General features: G+C 38.1%; 1 protein-coding gene across 1 annotated transcript in view; it reads right to left on the bottom strand.

Annotated features, from left to right (window-relative positions):
* The window catches only part of LOC114647969 (MAP kinase-activated protein kinase 2-like), a 128,840-nt gene that overhangs the window by 32,212 nt on the left and 74,485 nt on the right, over nt 1–22,143 (bottom strand). Inside the window, exon 2 of the mRNA XM_028796704.2 lies at nt 16,519–16,658. Coding sequence (XP_028652537.1) covers nt 16,519–16,658 — 140 coding nt within the window. The remainder of the gene's footprint in view (nt 1–16,518; nt 16,659–22,143) is intronic.

The following is a 22,143-nucleotide window of genomic DNA, read 5'->3' as shown; positions in this document are numbered from 1 at the left end:
AACCAACTGAGGAAGCATGTACAAAAAATTAAAAGACCCATTGTCCGCAGAAATCCGCAAACCAGCAAAAAATCCGCGATATATATTTAAATATGCTTACATATAAAATCTGCGATAGAGTGAAGCCGCGAAAGGCGAAGCGTGAAACAGCAAGGGATTACTGTATCTTGTTCACTTGCCAAATTCCATCAAAAATACTCCTTCTTGTTTTCCATTTTCTGACGACCCGTCTTCCTGCTACTGAGCCGTCACCATCTTTTCTTGCACTGTTGATTCATTGTAGCTCTGACATAGCACAGCTTTAAGCCTTTCTCGCGGTCACTTCCAGTCTAAGTAATAAAATCCTTTGTGGTGTCAGTGACAGCCCACTTAGGCTTGAGGAATAACTTCCCCGGACAGTTTTTGGAGCCTCTACACTGCTAAGTCCTTTAATGGTTTCATAAGTCTATTTCTATAAATAACATCTCACATAAATGGGCAAACCAGTCCCACCCCTCCCTATCAGGGACTGTGCACTTAATGGACCGGAGGTGAAAATGACAGTTTTCTGCCTCTCCTTCCTCACTGCACTCTTAGGCCGGATTTATACTTCACGTGAGGAGATGCATGCTGCAGAGGACACTCCTGCTACGCAAGCATTTTACTGTTTATACTTGCGTGCATACTTTACGTAAATCTGGAGGAATCCACCAGGTGGCAGTGCGAGATGTTATCACGGGGAGAACAGGTTCAGGTTCGGCTTCGCTGTGTTGTGAATTGCCTGGAACACCCATTAAACTCCGATGACACCTTACCGCAATATCTCTGAAAAGGATGTTTAATTATTAAATTCATCAGTCCAGGGATTTGTCCATTTCAGCTAGCATTGCGCACAAGGCAGAAACAATCCCTGGATGAGGCATCAGCTCATCTCAAGGTGAATACAAGCACTCACATACACTGGCGTCATTTTAGTGTAACCAAATCTGCATATTTTTGAAAGGAAACCCAGCAGGAAAACATGTAACCTCCAGGCAGGGAATATCAGCAATGTGACTCCCTGCAAGACAGAAGCTAACGCTCCGCCACTGTGTCACCCCCACGTGTAGAATTATTAACAGTATTCATTATTTAAACGAAATTACCGATTTATCTGTAAAATGTAACATACATACTTTAATGCATTTCATCATGAAAGTGATATCAAGTACAAATGTAAGGATTCTAAATGTGCAGAGAGTTGGAATATCATACATTTAATATGCGCAGTGTGGTGATCTATTGCTGGCGATCTGCTGTTATCAGGACCGGAGGAAGCCTTAGAAAAAAAGATGGCACAGAAGACGGTACGTGAGACTTAAAATGTATCGTGTCATTATGATCGGGAATATGCGACGCTTGAATATAAAAGCAACACGAATACATCTGTATGTTGGCATTTTGCTTCACCACATCAAACCATTCATCAAACATCGAAGCGCGCACACAGATCTCATAGGATCCGCAAAGTGGCTTTCTGTCACATGTAGATAGTAAACAGAGACTCCGACGTCACATTCCATCTTTTAGCACACTGCGCTGCGCTCCACCACCCCCCCGACTTTTTGCTGGTAGTGCAACTCGTGCACGCGTTACATAATTTCTGAGGACCTGTGGCATCATTTATAATGCAGTGCGTAGAACTCACACTATAACATGGCGTAAGCACAAAAGCGGGAATGTGCGTACGCACAGAAAATACCAGATGCAGGAATCTGTACGTACGCAAACTTCCACGTTCTTCCGCTGCATAAATCCCAATCAGCGTGAAAAGTAACGCACATGCACGCGCCTTCTGTCCCGCCCCAACTCCTCCCAGAATTACGCCTCTTTGAATATGCAAATCAATATAAATAGCCTTCTGTGAAAAGACAATGGGAAAAGCATGGGGGAAAATATAAGAATTTCAGTGAATACCAAGTGGAGGCAAAGGAAAAACGTACTATTTGTTGGTTTAAACAGTGGTATAATCAACAAAAGGAAGTTGATCGAGTGACAGAGTGTCAGAGAAACTTGAAAGCTAAAGTTCACAAAGTCGCACAGTGCCCAAAATAAAAAAAGAAATCACATATCAAAGTTGCCATGAAAAGGCGAGTCGTAGCCCACCATCTGAGTGTCATATGAAAGCTTATTAGGGTAGACACAAAAAAAATAGGCACACAGTGGAGAAAAAAGCACGAAATGTCAACTTTAATCTCGAAATTTCCACTTTAATCACGTAGTTTATTTTGCCATTAAAGTAGAACATCATAAACTTCATCTTAAAATTGTTTAATTTACTAGTTTCTCAAATCCCATTGTAACTAAAGTAGCACGTTAAATGCTTTGTTCTGTATTTGATCTTCTATGTGCTCTGTGTGTGTGAATCACTACCTGCTTCTTAAACGGGCTCTCTCTTTCTCCGACAGGACACATAATCCATTACATTCGTGATATTACAGCTCTCTGAATAATTAAAATATTGAGATGTATATGTGATATCTTTTTCATGATGATAGGAATGAAAGCATGTTATTAAACATGGGAACACGGTGGCGCAGTCTTGTTCATGTCTCACGCAAGAGGCTTGCTGCGCCTGAAATAATTTATTACAGAAGTACTGTCTCTTTCAAACGTACTAACCTCCAATTCCTGTCCTTACTTTTCTTTCTCCAAATACCCAATCACCACACAATCAGCTCTGTAATAGACGTGAAGCCATTTGTAAGCTTAGAACGTCGATTCTTCAAAACTTTTAAGGAACATTGAAATATCTTCATAGTACATGTTTAATTATTCTATCCGTCTATCCTTCTAGTGTCGTGCCAGCCCAGCAAGAATACAGCACGAGGCAGGAACAATCCCTGAACTAGCTAGTGCTGCGGCACTGTGTCCTCACATGTTTAATTATTAACAATACAGATTATTTAAATGAAGTTAAAGTTTTATCTGTATAACATAATCAACATATTTTGCTGCATTTCATCTTAAAAATGATATCGTCATCATATGTAAATACGCGCTTTATAAAATGGCGCAGGTTGTGCAATATTATAACTGTAGTGCAAGTTTACAGTGGGGTAGTTGTACTTATAAGTACAAACAGTTCTACAAGGAGCACTTGATGGACTGATTGAGTGCATTTATAGTTCTTGGGATGAAACTTTTTCTAAACCGCGAAGTCCGTACAGGAAAGTCTCTGAAGCGTTTTGCCGTGGTTGAGGCAGCGTCTGCTTCATGCTGTATACCAATAATTCTCTTTCCAATCAGCTGCTGCTGTGATTCCCCACTCAGATACAGTGATATAAATACAGTAATCCCTCCTCCATCGCGGGGGTTGCGTTCCAGAGCCACCCGCGAAATAAGAAAATCCGCGAAGTAGAAACCATATGTTTATATGGTTATTTTTATATTGTCATGCTTGGGTCACAGATTTGCACAGAAACACAGGAGGTTGTAGAGAGACAGGAACGTTATTCAAACACTGCAAACAAACATTTGTCTCTTTTTCAAAAGTTTAAGCTGTGCTCCATGACAAGACAGAGATGACAGTTCAGTCTCACAATTAAAAGAATGCAAACATATCTTCCTCTTCAAAGGAGCAAACAAATCAATAGTGCTGTTTGGCTTTTAAGTATGCGAAGCACCACGGCACAAAGCTGTTGAAGGCGGCAGCTCACACCCCCTCCGTCAGGAGCAGAGAGAGAGAGAGAGAGACAGATAAAAAAATCAATACGTGCCCTTCGTGCTTTTAAGTATGCGAAGCACCATTCAGCATGTCGTTTCAGGAAGCAGCTGCAGCTGCACAAAAGATAGCAACGTGAAGACAATCTTTCAGCATTTTTAGACGAGCGTCCGTATCGTCTAGGTGTGCAAACAGCCCCCCTGCTCACACCCCCCTACATCAGCACAAGAGAGAGAGAGAGAGAAAGTAAGTTGGGTAGCTTCTCAGCCATCTGCCAATAGCGTCCCTTGTATGAAATCAACTGGGCAAACCAACTGAGGAAGCATGTACCAGAAATTAAAAGACCCATTGTCCGCAGAAACCCGCGAAGCAGTGAAAAATCCGCGATATATATTTAAATATGCTTACATATAAAATCCGCGATGGAGTGAAGCTGCGAAAGGCGAAGCGCGATATAGCGAGGGATTACTGTACTCCGAGTGGTGCAGTGAGAGTAATATGGAAAAAGATGATCTGCTGTGGCAACCCTTAATGGGAGCAGCTGAAAGAAGAAGAAGATGCAGGGAGAGTAACAGCACTAAAGCAGTTATGGTATTTGGAATACTATGGCTATTCCCTGGACCATTATACTGCTGCAGGTTAATTACAATCAGATGCATTACACTAATAAACAATATGCAGTTAGTTTCAGTGTATTTATAAAGCCGCGTCAGGAATGTGGATCTAAGAAAGAAAGGGTGACCACACAGGAACAGTAGCACTGCTTTGACGCTGGGTGCCGCCAGTCTGCAAAACCGAGCGGAGAAATTGCGTACGCCAGGGTATGAAGTACCGTGGAAATGTGCGTGGCTTTACGCCAAGTTTAGGTTTTATACATTGCGATTTGAGCGTGGAAACGTTCGTACGCAACATTTCTGTGCGTACGCACAGTTTATACATGAGGCCCCTGCTCAGAGGACGCATCGAATGAATGCTGGGAACGCGTGGCAGCCATGATGCGGGCGCATACACGTTCTGAGCATGAAGTATAAACGAGCCCTTAAAAGCAGCATAGTCACATCCTTTCTTGCCTATAGTCACCATTTCATTCCACCACTCACTCAGAATGTCTAGTGGATACTTGACATCCAACCTTGCAACCCATTCCATCACATACAAAAGAAAAAAAAAAAAAGAAGTATCACATTGATTGTTATTGTAACTTGCATGCAATATTAGGTATGCGTGTGCATGAGGGGGGAAGTACAACTGACTGGGGCAGAAGTGTTTAGTCAATTCTTTATGAGATCTGTGATTAGGACAAAAAGAGGATCTTTAACATAATACTTCCTACTCCTCCTCTTAAGTGACAACAACAAATATTTGCCTATTCTGGTGGTACTCGGGAATGAATGTTTACATACATGAGAGCTGTCATATTCTTATATACATTGTCCGAATGCAGTCGAATGTGTATTACATTTTGATTTACTGATATTGCATTGTAAATTTCAAAATATCTCCAACATACATCACTCAACTATGTGCATCAGTATAAAACACTGTCTGATCATTCAGTCCTCTCTCTTGTACCCTGCATCACCTCCAGTAACAACCTGTTTGAAGTTTTGGAAGGGCAGCATCAGTTGTCAACGAAACAGATAACCTTTTGTCCAATATGCTATGCACAATTGCTTCTCTAGGTACTGCAATAGGTCTGAAGTCGTTACATATTTTGGAAAGTGAACAATTAAATGCACTACACCAGTGTTTCACACCAGGGGGCAGCAGGATCCCCTTGGTGAATCGAATGCAATCATTACAGCAGGGAAGGGGGATATCGAGTGCAATCATTGGAGCAGCAACCAGCCACTACCATTAAAAACAACAGCAACTCACGATCTACCAGTGATGGAAACCCAGTGGTTGAATAGCAATGCATGAAACGGTGCATTCAATCATTGAGTATTTTATCATTATTGCAAAACAGAAACCTTTATCAAAAAAGATGTAAAAAGTCAACATACATAAATTGTGTTTGAGTAAGTATCAGAAAGTAAAAATTTAAAACAATGGATGCCAAACTTGATATGCATATCCCAAATGACAGTGCAACAGCTAAAACGTATTCAGTATTTTGTTGCAATGTTTTGTCCATAGGTTGAAGGGTGGGCTGAGATGCAAGGATGTTCAGTGAGGGCATAAATGGTAAATTAAAATAAATTGGGGTTATTTTATGATTAGATAACTATTGGAAAAAATACAGCTTACTTTTTTTTTTTTTTTTTAATTCTAAGATCTATAATACAGGACAGCATTAAATTTTTGGCTATGTGAGCCAATAGTGTCCTCAACAAGAAAAAAAAAAAACATAATTCACCATATACCGTCAATGATAAATTAGGAGAACTCTGCAATAATTAAATACTGAACAATGTCAATTTTCTAATTGGCACTAGTACATACATAAGAAGGCAAGGTAAATAAATGTTGTGTTGTGTGTTAAGAATTGAAAAATCTATCCAACTGACTGCCAAAGTCCTAATTCATCTTGGACTCTAGAAATAGAAGATGTAACCAGAATTGAAGAGATTTGCTTCTGGATGTGAAAGAACAATATGTCAACACATCATGAGATGTTAAATTTGGTTACATAGAGGCTAACACAAGTACAGTATTATGGATTTATTGTTAAATACTGATGCATAATGTAGTTGTATGTGCACTCTTTGTTCAACGTTGAGATTAACAATACTAAATTGTTTGACTTAGCATAAAAACAAAAACAGATAGAGACACAGAAAGTGACAGTTTGGTATTCTTGATGTATTTAAAAAGTAAACATTCAAAAAACACCACATCTAGGGACTTAAAAAAGGGTTTTTTAAAAGTATTTTAAAAAATTGCTGCAAATTTCCCAGGGTTCTAAGTATTATGACAAAGTGTATTTTTATATAAAACAATATAAAAACACAAGGGAGATGGACCTTGATGTTGATATTGAAGACTCTGGTTGTTAGCAATGTTTCACAGTTCTGTTTATTTTTCCATCACTATATCTAGTTTTTCCCTTGGCCAATCTGGTCATGGCAGCTAACAGCTACACCAAGGTATTCCAGAATGTTAATTTAACCACACTCTGTTTCTCTGCTACAGTTCTAACTGAAATTTTGTATTGCTTGTTACTATGACAGTCCCCTGATCTACATATCGATTTAAGCCTGTTGGCTCCTAAGAAAAGTAAGCCAAAAAGCACAGAGCTAAAGCTAAATCCAACAGTATACCCTCCCAGACACAAACACTTGATCAACTAGAAACACCTTACAGCTAACTGTCCTAATACGTATGACTCTGGGGGGTTTGGGAAATCTGGGCCAAAAAAAAAAAATGGAGAAACATCATGTAACACATGAACAAATACCTAGAAAGTAACAATCTGTATTTGTACTTTCATGTTCTCTTTTCATCTGAAACACAAATTATTTATGCATACAACAAACAGCAATTTTAACTTTTCTTACCGATTATGGAAGTCTAAAAATAATGAAACACCCAAATATATTGGTCTACTGTTAAAAACTTTAAGTTCTAATTAAGAGAAAAGATATAATTCAATAAAACACAATCAACCACATTTCAGAATTTACTTAAGTGTGACATCTTTTTTTCTATCACTTCACTATAAACTAACTGCTTAATTTGTAAGAAAAACTGAAACTCGGGTATAAACTTACTTTTGGGCAACTTCATTACTGATCAAGTCAGCACTTGATTTGATAAACCCGTTGCTGCTGAATTCACTGATTGTACCAATTTTCAATCCTACTATCTTTGATTCAGAACTCAGCACTGAGTTTTGCACAATGGTGAATAGTGAGCTTGCTTCACCATGAATTTGGCAAAATTGTGGAAATGTTTGGGAACTTCACTGAACACACTGAAATACAATTAAGTTAGTGCGGAAGGAGGAACTAAACAAATTCTGAAAGGATTATAATGGTGCAGTGGTATTTTAAGTATTCCTGAGGGCTAGGGAAGTATCTACTAACTATGCTGAACCCACTATTGCAACCATAAACGTGACCCGAGCTTGAGAGGCAGCAATGCTAATCACTGCGCCACTGTACCTCAAGCAAAAAAAAAAATGCAGGAAGAACGATGTACATGAACAACTAAAAAAAAATATATATCTACAGTATGTGCATAGAGTCCCAGTCAAGGCTAACAAGGGTGCCAACTGTCCATGCCATGAGAGTAGGTTTACAGTTGTGAGCACGCAAAGGCAGGAAATTTGAGCACTTACAAGACTGTACCTAAGTGTCCTGTGCCATTCTGACATTCTTTTGAGTTAATAAAGCTGTTGTAATAATCATAACCTGCATGCCTTTTTCCATATGAACAATTGTAGGGTGCAAATCTGACTGGATTTGTAAAGTCTGCAGAGATGAACTATGCTTATAGTATACATTTGTTAAACTTATTTGTATGGCTGCCAGAGATCTCTGAGGTCATACTGGCCTCGCAAAACATCATGGAGAACTGGGAGATTAAAAAATAAAAAAGCTGTCTGCACTGCGAATTTCCGAAAAAATATTTGGCAAATAAGGTCACCAGCAAACACAGCATATTGGTGCAAATAATGCTTGGCGAATTTTGCCAGGCAACGCTACTGGTGAACCATAAAAATTAGAATAGAAAAAAATTCTTATACAAAAAAAAAATATATATATATTCTAAGGAAATTAATGCAGAGCTCCATTTTAACACTAGTTATTTAGAAAAGGATTTCAAATTAAAAGGGATGGGTTAGAGGTAGGGTGGACAAACTTGGAAATTTTCTACTTGATTTACCCTCTAAAATGTTACTAAAAGTGCCCTTAAGAATGAGTTCTCCATGCTAACACCACCATCTATACCGTGTTGCAGGATGCTGTAAGCCTACACATATTCTCCACGATATTATCTGGAGAATCAATGACACGAAAATGGCACACATTAAGGATTTGTTCAAGTCTTGAATCTAGTATTGCCGCTAGACCCTCATTTACTTTAAGAATTTCTTTGCATCTCCCAATACAAAATGACCTGGCTCAAGGTTTAAAGAGCTTTTTCAGACAGTCTGAGAAGCGCCCCTTCCCCCATGCTTTCTTAATCTTGAGGCAACCCAAAAACAAAAAAAAAAAAAAAAAGTATCGAATCGAAGAGAAAACCAGAGTGTCTCACTGTAGTAGCGTCACCACTGCTAGAGTTTGCAAAATCTTTTTGCAGAATAATCAGAGAAACATGTTGTGTGACGATGATGGCGCTTTTTGAGGTTTTCCTGTGGAACACTATGCACTGCATACTTCTCCTAATGCAATAACACAAATACATGTTTAATCAAAATCTATGCCATTTAATTTCTTTGCTCTACACTGTTTTGTTAATGATATCCCTCTTACAATTTGTGCCAAAATCACTAAAACATCAAGTGACTTTCTGTTATTCTTTTTTTCCACTGTGTAGGTATACATCAAAGTTAGTCCTCAGTCTTTTCATGTGGTTTTAATACATTAGTAGTCAGATAGAAGCGGAAATAGCATCATTTTTTTTCCTTTTTTCTTTACTCAAACATTTTTTATGAAGTCTGAACAAGGATGCAGAATCAAGGCCATATACTGAAAATCTGTAATGGGTGCAGCTGTTGTGCTGGGCAACTTAAAAACATTTACTGGAAGCGTTAGGCAACTTCATTAAAGGTCAAGATTTACCAAGACACAATATGAACAGTGGCACAGTTACTCACGTTGACTGCATGCAGGTAAATGTTTATTTCTCCTTGCCCTAAATCCTGAACCAAAAATCCCCTTCCCATCTCCACAAGCCACTTTACGTTTTCACTTGTAAGCTCTCACTTTTGTTATTTATAAACAATAGTTGAACATGAGATTTGTAGTTGTACAGACTGGCAAGCCTTTTGTAGTAGGTGAAAGGATTTAATCAGAAAACTGAGACAGTTAGGCACAAATTAATATACCTATAGCTGCAACTGACAAATGCATAGGGTGCCAACAATATACAACCCAGTCCACATACAATATAATCAAACAGCAGAATCAGAGTGTTTAGGGCCTGAATTCCACTTGTGGCATGAATCAACAGGAAAACAACAAATGATTTGAGGTTTATTGGCTATGACTTTATAAAATATTAAATGATCATTATAGTGTACATTACTTATCTTACCATGTGTATGAACTAAATTTATGAGCTAATTTTTTCTGTACTGAAACTGAAAAATATAGATTAAAAAAATAAACAAACATCAGTACTGCTTGACTTAGCGAACCTATTTAGGATATTTTAATTTGCAAGGGAAAGGAATAATAAATACTGTACAAGAGATGCTATAAAGAGCTTTACTTCTGTATGACACTTTTACTTAACTAGAAAAGTAAAACTGAAACACTGGGGCACATGGTGTATGGCACTGGGCCAACAGCACCACCAACAGATGTGGCTTTCCGCTTTGTCACCTCTGTTACCAGTCCTTTACAGAAAATACACAAAAAACATGATTACCTTGGCACTTTTACATTGTGTTTGTTCCACTGCTGCAAGGAAATAAAAATCTCTGCTTTCCGTTTTTAAAGTCTCTAAAAACAATTGAAAATCTAGGTTAAAGAACAGAAACCTGAAGCAAGTTATTATGATGTGGCAAAATATCATGTATTGCAGCTAAAATGCAACAAAGATGGAGGGGAAGCCTGAGAAGGTCAAAAGTACTCTACCTGCAAGAAGTTTTTAAGTTTACATTTTATTCATCTCTCTAAATTTTACAAATCTCAAGCTCAAGATCAAAAACCTATTTGAAATACACACTATTCTTGCTCCCAATTCCTATGGTCTTTGCCTACAAAGTCTCTTAGTATGAATTCCTCTAGTACAGGGGTGCCCAACTCCAGTCCTGGAGGGCCGCAGTGGTTGCAGGTTTTCATTCTAACCCTTTTCTTAATTAGCGACCTGTTTTTGCTGCTAATTAACTTCTTTTGAATTATTTTAATTGACTTGCTCGTGAAGATCCCTCAATTGTTTCTTTTCCTTAATTAGCAGCCAAACAATAATGAGATACAAAATGAGCCAAAACAGGACCAGCAAAACTGTGACCATCATACAATATCTGAAAATAGGTGAAGGTCTCAGGAATGCTGATCTGCTCTTAAAAAAAAGAGAAAAATCCAAAATTTCGGAAATGTCAACTATTGCACAACGAGAGCAGCAACAAGCCATGGAATTAAAGAACAAGTTTAATTAACGACAAGACTCAGCACCTCATTAAGCAACTGGTTGGAGTGAAATTGGTTGGAGTTTGAGGCCCTGACTTAGTTGGTCTTCTGTTGGCTCACTCACTCCACATTTCACTTCTGTTTGGGTGCCATTTAAAGAAAGAAATGAAGCAATTCAGTGGAACGATGAAGAAATTCAGGGAAACGTCTTAAAAACCAAGTCAATTAAAATTAATTCAAAAGAAGTTAATTAGCAGCTAAAACAGATCACTAAATAAGAAAAAGGTTAGCATGAAAACCTGCAGCCACTGCGGCCCTCCAGGACTGGAGTTGGGCACCCTTGCTCTAGTACTTCATTTAAATTTCACCCACCAACTCACCCATTTTCCTCTTTTCAGCTTCCTACTTTCTCAGAAATCTCAGATCTTGTCTGTAAGTCTAAGCCATCCACCTGTCAATTGGACCCCCTCCCTACAGTTCTAGTCAAAGCCTGCTTCCCCTCTCTGGTCCCCCTTATCTCTGCTAAAATCCACTCTTTTCTCACTACTGGTACTGTTCCTTCATCTTTTAAAACTGCTGCAATAACCCCAATACTGAAAAAAGCTGGTACCGCTCCGATTAATTTCAGTAATTTTCGTCCTATTTGTAATCTACCCTTCATTTCCAAAATTCTTGAAAAAATAGTGTCTATTCAACTTCATTCTCATTTACCTCAAAATAATCTGTATGAACAGTTCCAGTCTGTTTTCGCCCCCTCCATAGTACAGAAGCGGAACTTATCAAAATTACTAATGGTTCCTACAAATGTTCAGCTAGTATATATACTGAATACAGTTTCTACACACACACACACACACACACGTACACACATATGCATACATATACGTGTGTATGTGTTGTAATAAGGCATTATATTGCACCCAACACGGCACAGACTCACATGGAGGCACGTGTAAAAACACAAACAAAAACCTTTATTTTCTTCACCTGTGGGGAATGTCTTCCCCATGAACCCCACAGGCACAACACAGTCTAAAGTAGCACAAGCACAAAAACACACTCCTCTCTGGCACCACCACTCCTCCCATCAAGCTTCGTCCTCTTTCTCCCGATTCTGGCCCCTGAGTGGTGGTTGCTGGTCCCTTTTATAGCCCACACGGAAGTGCTCCAGGTGCTTGATCACCTGTTTCCAGTTGCACTTCCGGGTGGGGCTGAAGACTCACCCGGCCAGGCTCAGGAACCCATGCAGCGCCCCCTGGCGGCCACCCCAGATCCCAACAGGGCTGTGGAGAACTCCATCTCTCATGGAGCCCTGCGGGAAGCTGAGGCACCACCATCAGCCAGGGAGGCTGCCACCAAGCGTCCCAGGGGAGGTATTGAGCAGCCCATGGTTGCTCCCCCGGAGCATATGTCGAAGGGGCGTCCCGGCCGGTCATGGGATCTGGCCTTCCGCCACAGTGTGTATATGTATAATTACACACATACATACACTCTCTATTTGTCAAAAGTTTTAGAACACCTTAGTTAATTTCAGTTTCTATGGAAATTGCATGCAGTTTAATGTCTTAACTTTCATGAAATCAAGGCATAAATAAAAAAATAGGTCTAAGCATTATCCTCTGATGAAGACCCCTGATAGGGGTTGAAAGCTCAGGAATAAAACTATTTTATGATACGTGATTCGTTTTTTCTCCATTCGTGGATCTCCAACTGCAAATATATATATACATACATATATACATATACACATACATATACACACATACATAAACACACACATATACATATATACATATACACATACATACATAATGCGTTGTAACACGGGCTGTGATTGCTACATGGGAGGGAGACGACAAATCACAGCTTCCCGCTTTCTAATCGGGCCTGTGATTGGTGCTTTGACTGATGCCCAGATCCCACAGTATGTCCCCTTAGGAGAGGCGTTAGGCAAGAGTAATTGAATAGTGGTGCTGCAAGTTTAGCTTTACACCTGTTTTTAAGGCTTATTGACTGAAAGGGGCTTTCATGAAAAAAGTTAGGGCTTTGCTACAGGATACACCCTCCACAAGTTAAGGAAGTAAAAATAAAGGTATATATTTCTGTTTTATTTAAACCTTTTAAGTTTGTATGCGGGCGGCATGGTGGCGCAGTGAATGGTGCCAGTTAGGATACCCAGGTTCGCTTCCCTGCGTGGAGTTTGAATGTTCTCCCCGTGTCTGTCTGTGTTTCCTCCGGGTACTCCGGTTTCCTCCCACAGTCCAAAGACATGCAGGTTAGGTGCATTGGCGATTCTAAATTGTCCCTGGTGTGTGTGGGTGTGTGCACCCTGCGGTGGGCTGGCTCCTTGCCCGGGGTTTGTTTCCTGCCTTGTGCCCTGTGTTGGCAGGGATTGGCTCCTGTATTTAGGATATAGAGGGTTGGATAATGGATGGATGGACATTTGTATGCATAGCCCCATTTGCCCGTTTTCGTTTTTTTTCTTTCTTCGGTAATATTTCAGCAAACCCGGAGCTTGTCAGTTCAAATCCTGGTACTGACACCAGTCTGTGACCCTGAGGAAGTCACTTCACCAGCCTGTGCTGCAAAAAACAAAAGTAATGTAACAAATTGTACCTCAGATGTTGCAAGTTGCTGGAATAAAGGCATAAGTAAAATAGATAAGTATGTATTATACACATAGGAATTGTTCATTTATTTTCAGTTAAGTCATCTGCAGCAAACCTTTATAAATGAGGGTTTCTCCTTTTTAGATAGTGCAAACTGTTTCTTCTTCATTGAGGTTTTCTCTTGGAGAGCTTTTTTCATTTCATTGAAAATTAAAGCAGCAGCTGCCAAAATATGTAGCTTTCTTATTAATTTTTCAACATTGTGTAAAATAACTATAAAGTAACATAAAAGGTTTAAATACTGGTTATCCTTTTACACTAAAATATTACTAAAGAGATACAAAAAAAGTAAAATGCGTATGTTGTTTTTCTTTAAGGAGATTAAATATTACTGAAGAAAGAAAAAAAAAAAAACTAAAACAGCCAAATGGGGCTATGCATACGAACTTAAAAGGTTTAAATAAAACAGAAATATATACCTTTATTTTTACTTCCTTAACTTGTGGAGGGTGTATCCTGTAGCAAAGCCCTAACTTTTTTCGTGAAAGCCCATTTCAGTCAATAAGTTTTAAAAACAGGTGTAAAGATATTGACAATAAGCTACGCAAACCCACCAAGACACGGAATCGTTTAAATCAAGTATCATTACATCTTCCTTTCTTAAAGAGAAGTAAGGCAGTACTTATAAGCTTAGTAATGTTATACATTTCAAATGCTACTTTGATAAACTTTATCACTTCAAACAACTGAACTATCCAGAACATTTCAGGCATACATCCAGCATTCAAACTATGTATAAAAAGCACAACTGTTAAAGGAATCTAGCATTTCTTAATTGAAAATGTTCCTTTAGTCCTCAACATGTCTCAATGAGTCGTTCTGGTGGTTTTACTTGACGTTTTGATCTTCTGGTTAATTGTTATTGCAGTTGAGATGTTCTTTCCTGCTTTATACTTGTTTTCTCGTTAGTATTTGTTTCGCTGGTGTTAGTGTTCTGATTAGAGGTTATTGGTCCTTTGATGTCTCGACGGTTTCTTCTTAGAACAGCTCCTATTACGCAGTTCACATACTGGTCTATTGTTTCGCTGCTTTTCTGGAAACATGTAAAAAACTTGTGCAACTCAAACGTCACATTGCGCTTTTGGTTGCAATACTCTTCGAATTTTTCAACTATTTTGTTCAATTTCATATTGTCTCCATCTTCTTCAAACTGAAAATTGTTATACACCTCTAGCACCTCTTCGCCAATTACATGTAGAAGCATAGACGCTTTCATTTTTTCACTTTTCCTATCTGCTTCAATCGCAGCAAGATACAACTCAAATCTCCGTTTAAATCTTTTCCAATTTTCAGCTACATTTCCCTTTAACTGGAGATTTGGTGGGGGCTGTAATCCTTCCATATTTTTTTTTTCTCTTTTGCTAGAACGTCTTAGCGCTTTCTGACCACGTTTTCGGGTTACTCACAGACACGAGACTCGTTCAAAAGCTGAACCTCTTCTTCACATTCCTCTTCCAATCCGCCACTTCTGACACCATGTAGTGATCTTGTTAGGTTCGTAGTTTAATCAATACACAGGATTGAAAGATATAACAACTTTTTAATAGACAGACTTTAGAGACATTTACTGTACATGTTGCTACTCGTTCTTTAGTTCACGCCCATTCTCCTACTTGCATCCGCATTCACAGGCATTACTAATCATTCTGTAAGTATCCCTTAATAGACCTTACTAATCAACTATCATTACAAAATCCAATGTGGTTTGTGCCCTTCATAATGAAAACAGTTTGCATTTACTTTTTTAATAAAAGGCGAGCTTTTAAGCCTGAGAAATCACCCCGTAAATGCACACGTTTAATTGCACATGTGTTAATATGTATGCTTACACAGTATTAAACACACCAAGACATGGAATCGTTTAAATCAAGGCGCTGCGCTACCTTCTTCCAGATCGGCCCCAAGGCGTTTCACGTGATTACGTAGGAGGCGTGATAACGCGATACGCGACTCCGCCTCCTCCATTACAGTATATGGACAAAAAAGAGGTTCCAGTTATGACCGTTACGCTTTGAATTTCGAAATGAAACTTGCCTAACTTTTGTAAGTAAGCTGTAAGGAATTTGCCTGCCAAATTTCAGCCTTCCACCTACACGGGAAGTTGGAGAATTAGTGATGAGTGAGTGAGTGAGTGAGTGAGTGAGTGAGTGAGTGAGTGAGTGAGTGAGTGAGTGAGGGCTTTGCCTTTTATTAGTATAGATAAACCCAATGTTGAAATCTTCCCAAGATTATAAACGCCCCATTTGTTATTAAACACACATTAAAATCAAGCCTTTTATTGTATTTTGATATTTATGAATTCAAATATTAGTTAACTTAAATGATAGTTGGGTAACTACTTGATGGATATGCCAGTACTTTAAAGCTGTCATTATTGTTAGTATTTATATATTTTATATTTAGTGTTACAGAAAATGGCACAATATTATTATTCAGTTCGATAATGGAGGTACTTTTTAATTGAAAGCCACTGAATGGTATTGTGTATCATCATATTTCAGTGGTACTGGTATCAAATACAAACATTCTGGTACTGTGACACTAATTTTAGGGCCCAAACCCATGAGAAATTTAGATGTATCAGATTGTTAGAAGGTCAACTCTTGACAGAGTAATCCTGTTTGGATTTTCAGAAACATCATCAACATATGAAACCAAAACAGATAAACACAACACACCATGGACGCTTTACATACTATACTTACATTAGGCACCATCATACTAAGTGCATCAATTCCTTTCTTATGCAACATTTTTACAGTGTTATTGTAAGGTGTGACGATGTCTTTGATCACAGAAATGACTAGAATGAAAACTATCCACTACCAAGGGCTCTGAGAACCGAGTTCAGAAAACAAGGCGGTAAACAACAAACTAAACAAACAGACTGCTTAACCACAACTTTCCAAAAATGTGCACTTACCATTCCATAACAATCAGCAGGCACTTCCTACTCTGGTAAAGATTCTCATAGACATCATAGATCTTGACAATGTGGTTACACTGAGAGGCTCTATAATGAAGTTCAACCTCTCGACGGGCCTTTGGACAATCCTGTAACATCTGAGAATGGGAGAAAGAAAATGTGTTTACAAGTTTGTACAAGAAAATACTAATACCAGTATTCAGGTATTCTCTTTAATAACAAAGCACTAGCCCATATTTTAAAGATGAAGCATGAAAACATCCTCCATCTTTTAACAGTAAATGGATGGTTCTTTATTGATCTCAACACCATTCAGTTTGCAGTTTAAAAAAATTGTTGCGTGTAGGCAAACACTTTAAACAAATAGGAAAGCAACAGGTAAAAAGTGTATTGCTTTGAGTTTCTACAAACTGTTGTGCAAAATGATTGTGAACATTGTCCATCAGCCCTACTGCCTTCTCTGTATAAAGAATGAGGAGAAAGCCTCACTGAATTTGCTTCACTTGAGTTCAGCAAAATCATGGGAATGTTTGGGAACTTTGCAGAACTCCGTGAACTGCTTTGAATTCAAAGGGGAAGGAGGAACTGAGCTACTTTTGACTAGATTACAATGGTGTAGTGGTCTTTTAAGTGTTCCCGAGGGCTAGGGAAAATTCTGTCAACTATGTTGGATTAATTATTGTGGCCAAATATGTGATATAAGCTGTGAGATACTGTGCTAATCATTGTGCCACCGTGCCTCAAACAATAAAAACACAGAGATGGAATGAATACCACAAACAAAATACAACAAATAGTCCAAACCAGCAATAATTAAAACATAGACTGGAACTCCGTGAGCATAATAATCTTAGGCAAACATTGGTCTTGCCACAGAGCAGCAGCTTGGGACTGGCTCATTCCATTTATGTTGCTCTTGGCACAGCCAAATTCTTCTTTGTTTCCCCATGATTCTATGCGCTTTGCACTTTATTCTTCCATCAAGATGAAAGAAGCACTTTGTAAATCATAATACTGTATATCTGTTTTTATTTTTTCACAACATGTCCTATGTTTTCTGATGAGGGGAGAGTGGGAAGGGTTTCTTTAAGACTTGTTTCTGGGCACATGGCTAATTTGCATGCCTAATTAGCCATGTAGTGCTAAGATGCCATTCCACAGGGAGTCAGTGTTATATAATAAAAAAAAAAAAAAAAAAAAAAAAAAAAAAAAACAATTCTGGGATTGAAGTCCAGCTATGTTTCTCAACCTCTGTGGCTTCGGGGCCCATTTCTACTTCACTAACAACTCACATACAGAAATCAAAAATCCCTGGAGGTTGAAATGACTGCGAGTAAAATAAACGAGTGTGGTTGGAGACAGGAAAAATAACACATAGCACTGTCAAGCGCTTTGTGGACAAGGTTTAGGGGAGTAGCTGAAAAAATTTTTTCTCATGTGCCTACAGCCCAGTTATGTACACATCGGCAACAATCTTAAAGCAGGTATGCGTGAAAGTTTTGCGTATGGCTACTATAGCTCTGTGTTGTCACGCGGGCCTCAAAAGGCATCATGGGGCACTTGGACAAAATGTTTGCCTAATCCAGCCCTGCACAGAAAATTTCTAGGAAAATATTTTGTCAAACAAGGTCATCTGAGAATACAGCATATTTGCCGATCAGCACTAATAAAGAACTTCACTTAAGTGCTTTACTTCTCAGTTTCCGATAAGAGCAGTGGTGTAAGATGGTGATTATGGTACGGGTGAAAGACAAGAAGGATAATGGTCATTCTTTTAAACTTGTGCAGACCTTTGCTATATTTAGAATTTCTGACCAAATGAGCCAATTGACAACAACCAGGGAAACTGCCATTCAAAGTTTTTGCTCAAGATTTTTCATACAGAACATTGTAATGTCTCAAAGTAAAGGAGTCTCTGGACTTTTGATCATTTTAAAAAACTTCATTATCTGAGGCAGATGTATAATAAAGAGGAATATACATACACATTGTAAAGAAAAGGCACTGAGGGTTGGAGGTTCTGCCAATTCCACGGTTACTAACACAAAATTCAACAGTTTCCACTTGGCTTGGGTGCCAATAATAGTGGAAGGCACTGTATATTTTGAATTTGTGACCAGGTCTATCAGGTTCATGATAATTGTGTTATTTTTATGCTTGGGTACATACCACATTTTAATTTTGTTTATTGAACAAATAATAATGAATAATATGTCCTAGATACTTAGCCTAAAATCAAATTTACCTCAGTTTCTATGAAACAGTATTATCATCCTGAATGAATAACCAGCAGTACACAATATTCTAGCTTAGAGCTTCCCAACTCAGTCCTGGGGACCCAACACGGCTGCAGGTTTTTGTTCCAACCAGATTCCTAATCAGTGACAACACCTGATAACACTGATCTCATTTAATTAGCTGGTATTTTTTCCTCTTATTCTACATTCTGAAAATAACCACAGCATGATTTTTACATTTAAGACATTAAGAAATATTTCTGCTTTTGCTGTAGATTTAAATGCTTAACTCTCTTTTGTTGATTTCATTATATTTTGCCCTTTCTCTGTGCAGTTTTTCCCCTTCGTTGTATCTTATTAAAGACAATTAAAAACGAGCAGAGCAGACACGCTGGCAAACAACACTGAAAAATCAAAGGCTGCAACTGCTTTAGCATCAGACCCACTAATTAGTAAATAATGGATTAAACAAACAATTAAAACATCTGGAAAAGTAGAATGAAAATCAAGATGAAAATATTGTTAAAAAGAAAAAAACACATAATTCCAATATAACTGCTTGGTACAAATTTATTTATTTTTAACAAATTTAGTTTTCTAATTTCTATATTGTTCCCAAAACACACAATTTGGGAAATTACAGTCCAATTAAAAAACAAAAGCAGGTTGGAACAAAAACCTGCAGCCACAGTGGTTCCCCAGGACCGAGTCTGGGAAGCACTAATCTAGCTCATGACAAGATACAGCAAGGGTAGTAAAATCCTTTTGAATTGCAGGGACACTCAAAGAAAATAACAAAAACAATAATAATAATAGCACAGTGGTGCAGTGGTAGCGCTGCTGCCTCGCAGTTAGGAGACCCGGGTTCGCTTCCCAGGTCCTCCCTGCGTGGACTTTGCATGTTCTCCCCGTGTCTGTGGGTTTACTCCGGGTGCTCCGGTTTCCTCCCACAGTCCAAAGACATGCAGGTTAGGTGGATTGGCAATTCTAAATTGGCACTAGTGTGTACTTGGTGTGTGGGTGTGTTTGTGTGTGTCCTGCGGTGGGTTGGCACCCTGCCCGGGATTGGTTCCTGCCTTGTGCCCTGTGTTGGCTGGGATTGGCTCCAGCAGACCCCCGTGACCCTGTGTTCGGGTTCAGCGGGTTGGAAAATGGATGAATGGATAATAATAATAAATACAAAAGCCAGAGGTAGGTCACAGAATGTATCAACAAGCAAACAAGTTATTTAAAACCAGAACAGCAACAGGTATCTGCAAAACAGAGAATGTTCAATATAACTGAACTGTTGTTGTACTTTTCTCATTAGGAAATTAAATTTATTTCAATGTTTATTTTAATTAATTTATGTATTTATTTTGAGACCTGCTGCCACCTTTGTATTATTATTATTACTGTTATTATAATTGTGTATGTATGTATGTATATATATATATATATATATATATATATATATATATATATATATATATATATATATATATATATATATATATATATATATATATATATATCACCCTGTTCTGTATGCAGAAGAGGTGTCATATTATCTGTATTTTTCTATTGGAAAAAACTGAACATTAGATATTTATTATGGTTCATACCATCACTTCTTCTTGCAGCTATTTCTAACAAAAGTTTAACAAACAATACACCACAAAAATTACAATATTAGCTATACATATGCTGACATGTCTAACAATTATAGCAAAACAAATTATGGGAATATCGGTTGAGAAATAATAAAATTACAACCGATTTTAACATCAGAACTTAGCAAATCTCCAAAAATGCCTATGAGTTTAAAATCAGATCTAGAATACTCTGATATGGCGGATGCATAGGTGTGTTGCTGCTAATCGTAACAGCTGACAGGTACTTGAACTTGCATATGCATCATAGTGCGTTTTATGCAGACTTAGTTATAAACAAACTTCATTCTCAGAGTATTTGTTAACCAAGATATTACTGTATACTTATACATAAGAAAATTATAGCTGAAATAAGTAGAAAAAAATCAACATTGATAACCAAACTCTTATTAAGTCAACCGGTTGGGTTGAAGGAAGACAGACAAACAGACCAAAACACAGCAGACTGGTAGTCGCAAAGGTTTTCTCCCTACATATTTAAGAAGTTTTTCTAGTATGGATGAGTGGAGTTATTTAAAACATAAAATTGAAATATAATCAAATCAGATGTGAAAAACAAGCATTTTGGGGAAAGCGCTATTTTCTTTATTTAATTCTATAATAATTTAATATGTAGAGTAACAAGCTTTAGAGTCTGAGAAACAACTTTTTACTCATAAATTACAAGCAAGAAAGCTCAGGAACGTTTTGGTTTAAACAAAACAATGCTGTTCTGATCTTTCCAAAAATAATCCTTTGTAGAAATGTCATTTTTCAGTTACAACAACGAAAATATTATTAGAACTGTATCCTTGTACATATGACAGAAATAGTGTGGAGAAATAATATTCATGACCTTCGTTGCCTCCATATACATACATCTGATTTTTTGTATAAGCATTTGTTGAGATGTACTGCCACCTTGTGGCTATACTGTGATAATACATGGGAGACAACTAGAAGATATTTTCAATTTAGAAGGATCAGTCAATGAATGTTACTCAGTTCAAAGACAACTACAGTCAAGATGCAAAAATGAACACTAAGCAGTATAAAGGCTTCATTTAAAGAGATATGAAAACATTCTTAGCTAGGCTTTCATAAAGAGAAAGAAGAGTAAACAGATTGGGAAGCAGGAAAGAATGAGTTTTGATTTAAATTTATTTTGCTTAGCAGACGTTTTCATCCAAAGCGACTTATAAAAGAGATCAACATAAATGAGTAATGTCGGTCTGGGGACTGGGGAATAAGTGTTATAGGACAAGGATAAAACATTGATAACTACATGTGAAGAGCTCAGAACAAAATACAAGTGATTTACAAATCCCAGATTTACAAAACTTAACAGCCAATATCAGACAGTATTTCACCAAAGAAGAGAGTCTTCAAATGCTTCCTAAACACATAGAGGAAGTCAAAATTGTGAATGGAGGTGGGAGGCTTCCTCCACCAAACAGGAGCTACATACAGTATGAAGTGAGTCTGGATTAAGATTTGATATTACACTGAAGTGGCATTGCCAGACGCTGTTTATCTGCAGATCTAAGTGGTCAAGAATGAGCATAGGACCTCACAATTGTCTCCATATATATAGGTGCAGACCCTCTGACCAATCTGCAGACAGACATCAAGGATTTGAACTTAATAACGAAGCCAAAGTAGTGATCTGAAGGGAGGAGTGACATGTGCCCGCCTCGGCTAGTTGACATCAGAAGTGCCATTGCATTTTGAACCATCTGCAGCAGCTTGGTGAC

The sequence above is a fragment of the Erpetoichthys calabaricus genome, chromosome 3 (genome assembly GCF_900747795.2).
Source record: "Erpetoichthys calabaricus chromosome 3, fErpCal1.3, whole genome shotgun sequence".
NCBI classification, from domain to species: domain Eukaryota; kingdom Metazoa; phylum Chordata; class Cladistia; order Polypteriformes; family Polypteridae; genus Erpetoichthys; species Erpetoichthys calabaricus.
Note: the sequence above shows the minus strand (reverse complement) of the source record. Positions and strands in the feature narration are given on the sequence as shown.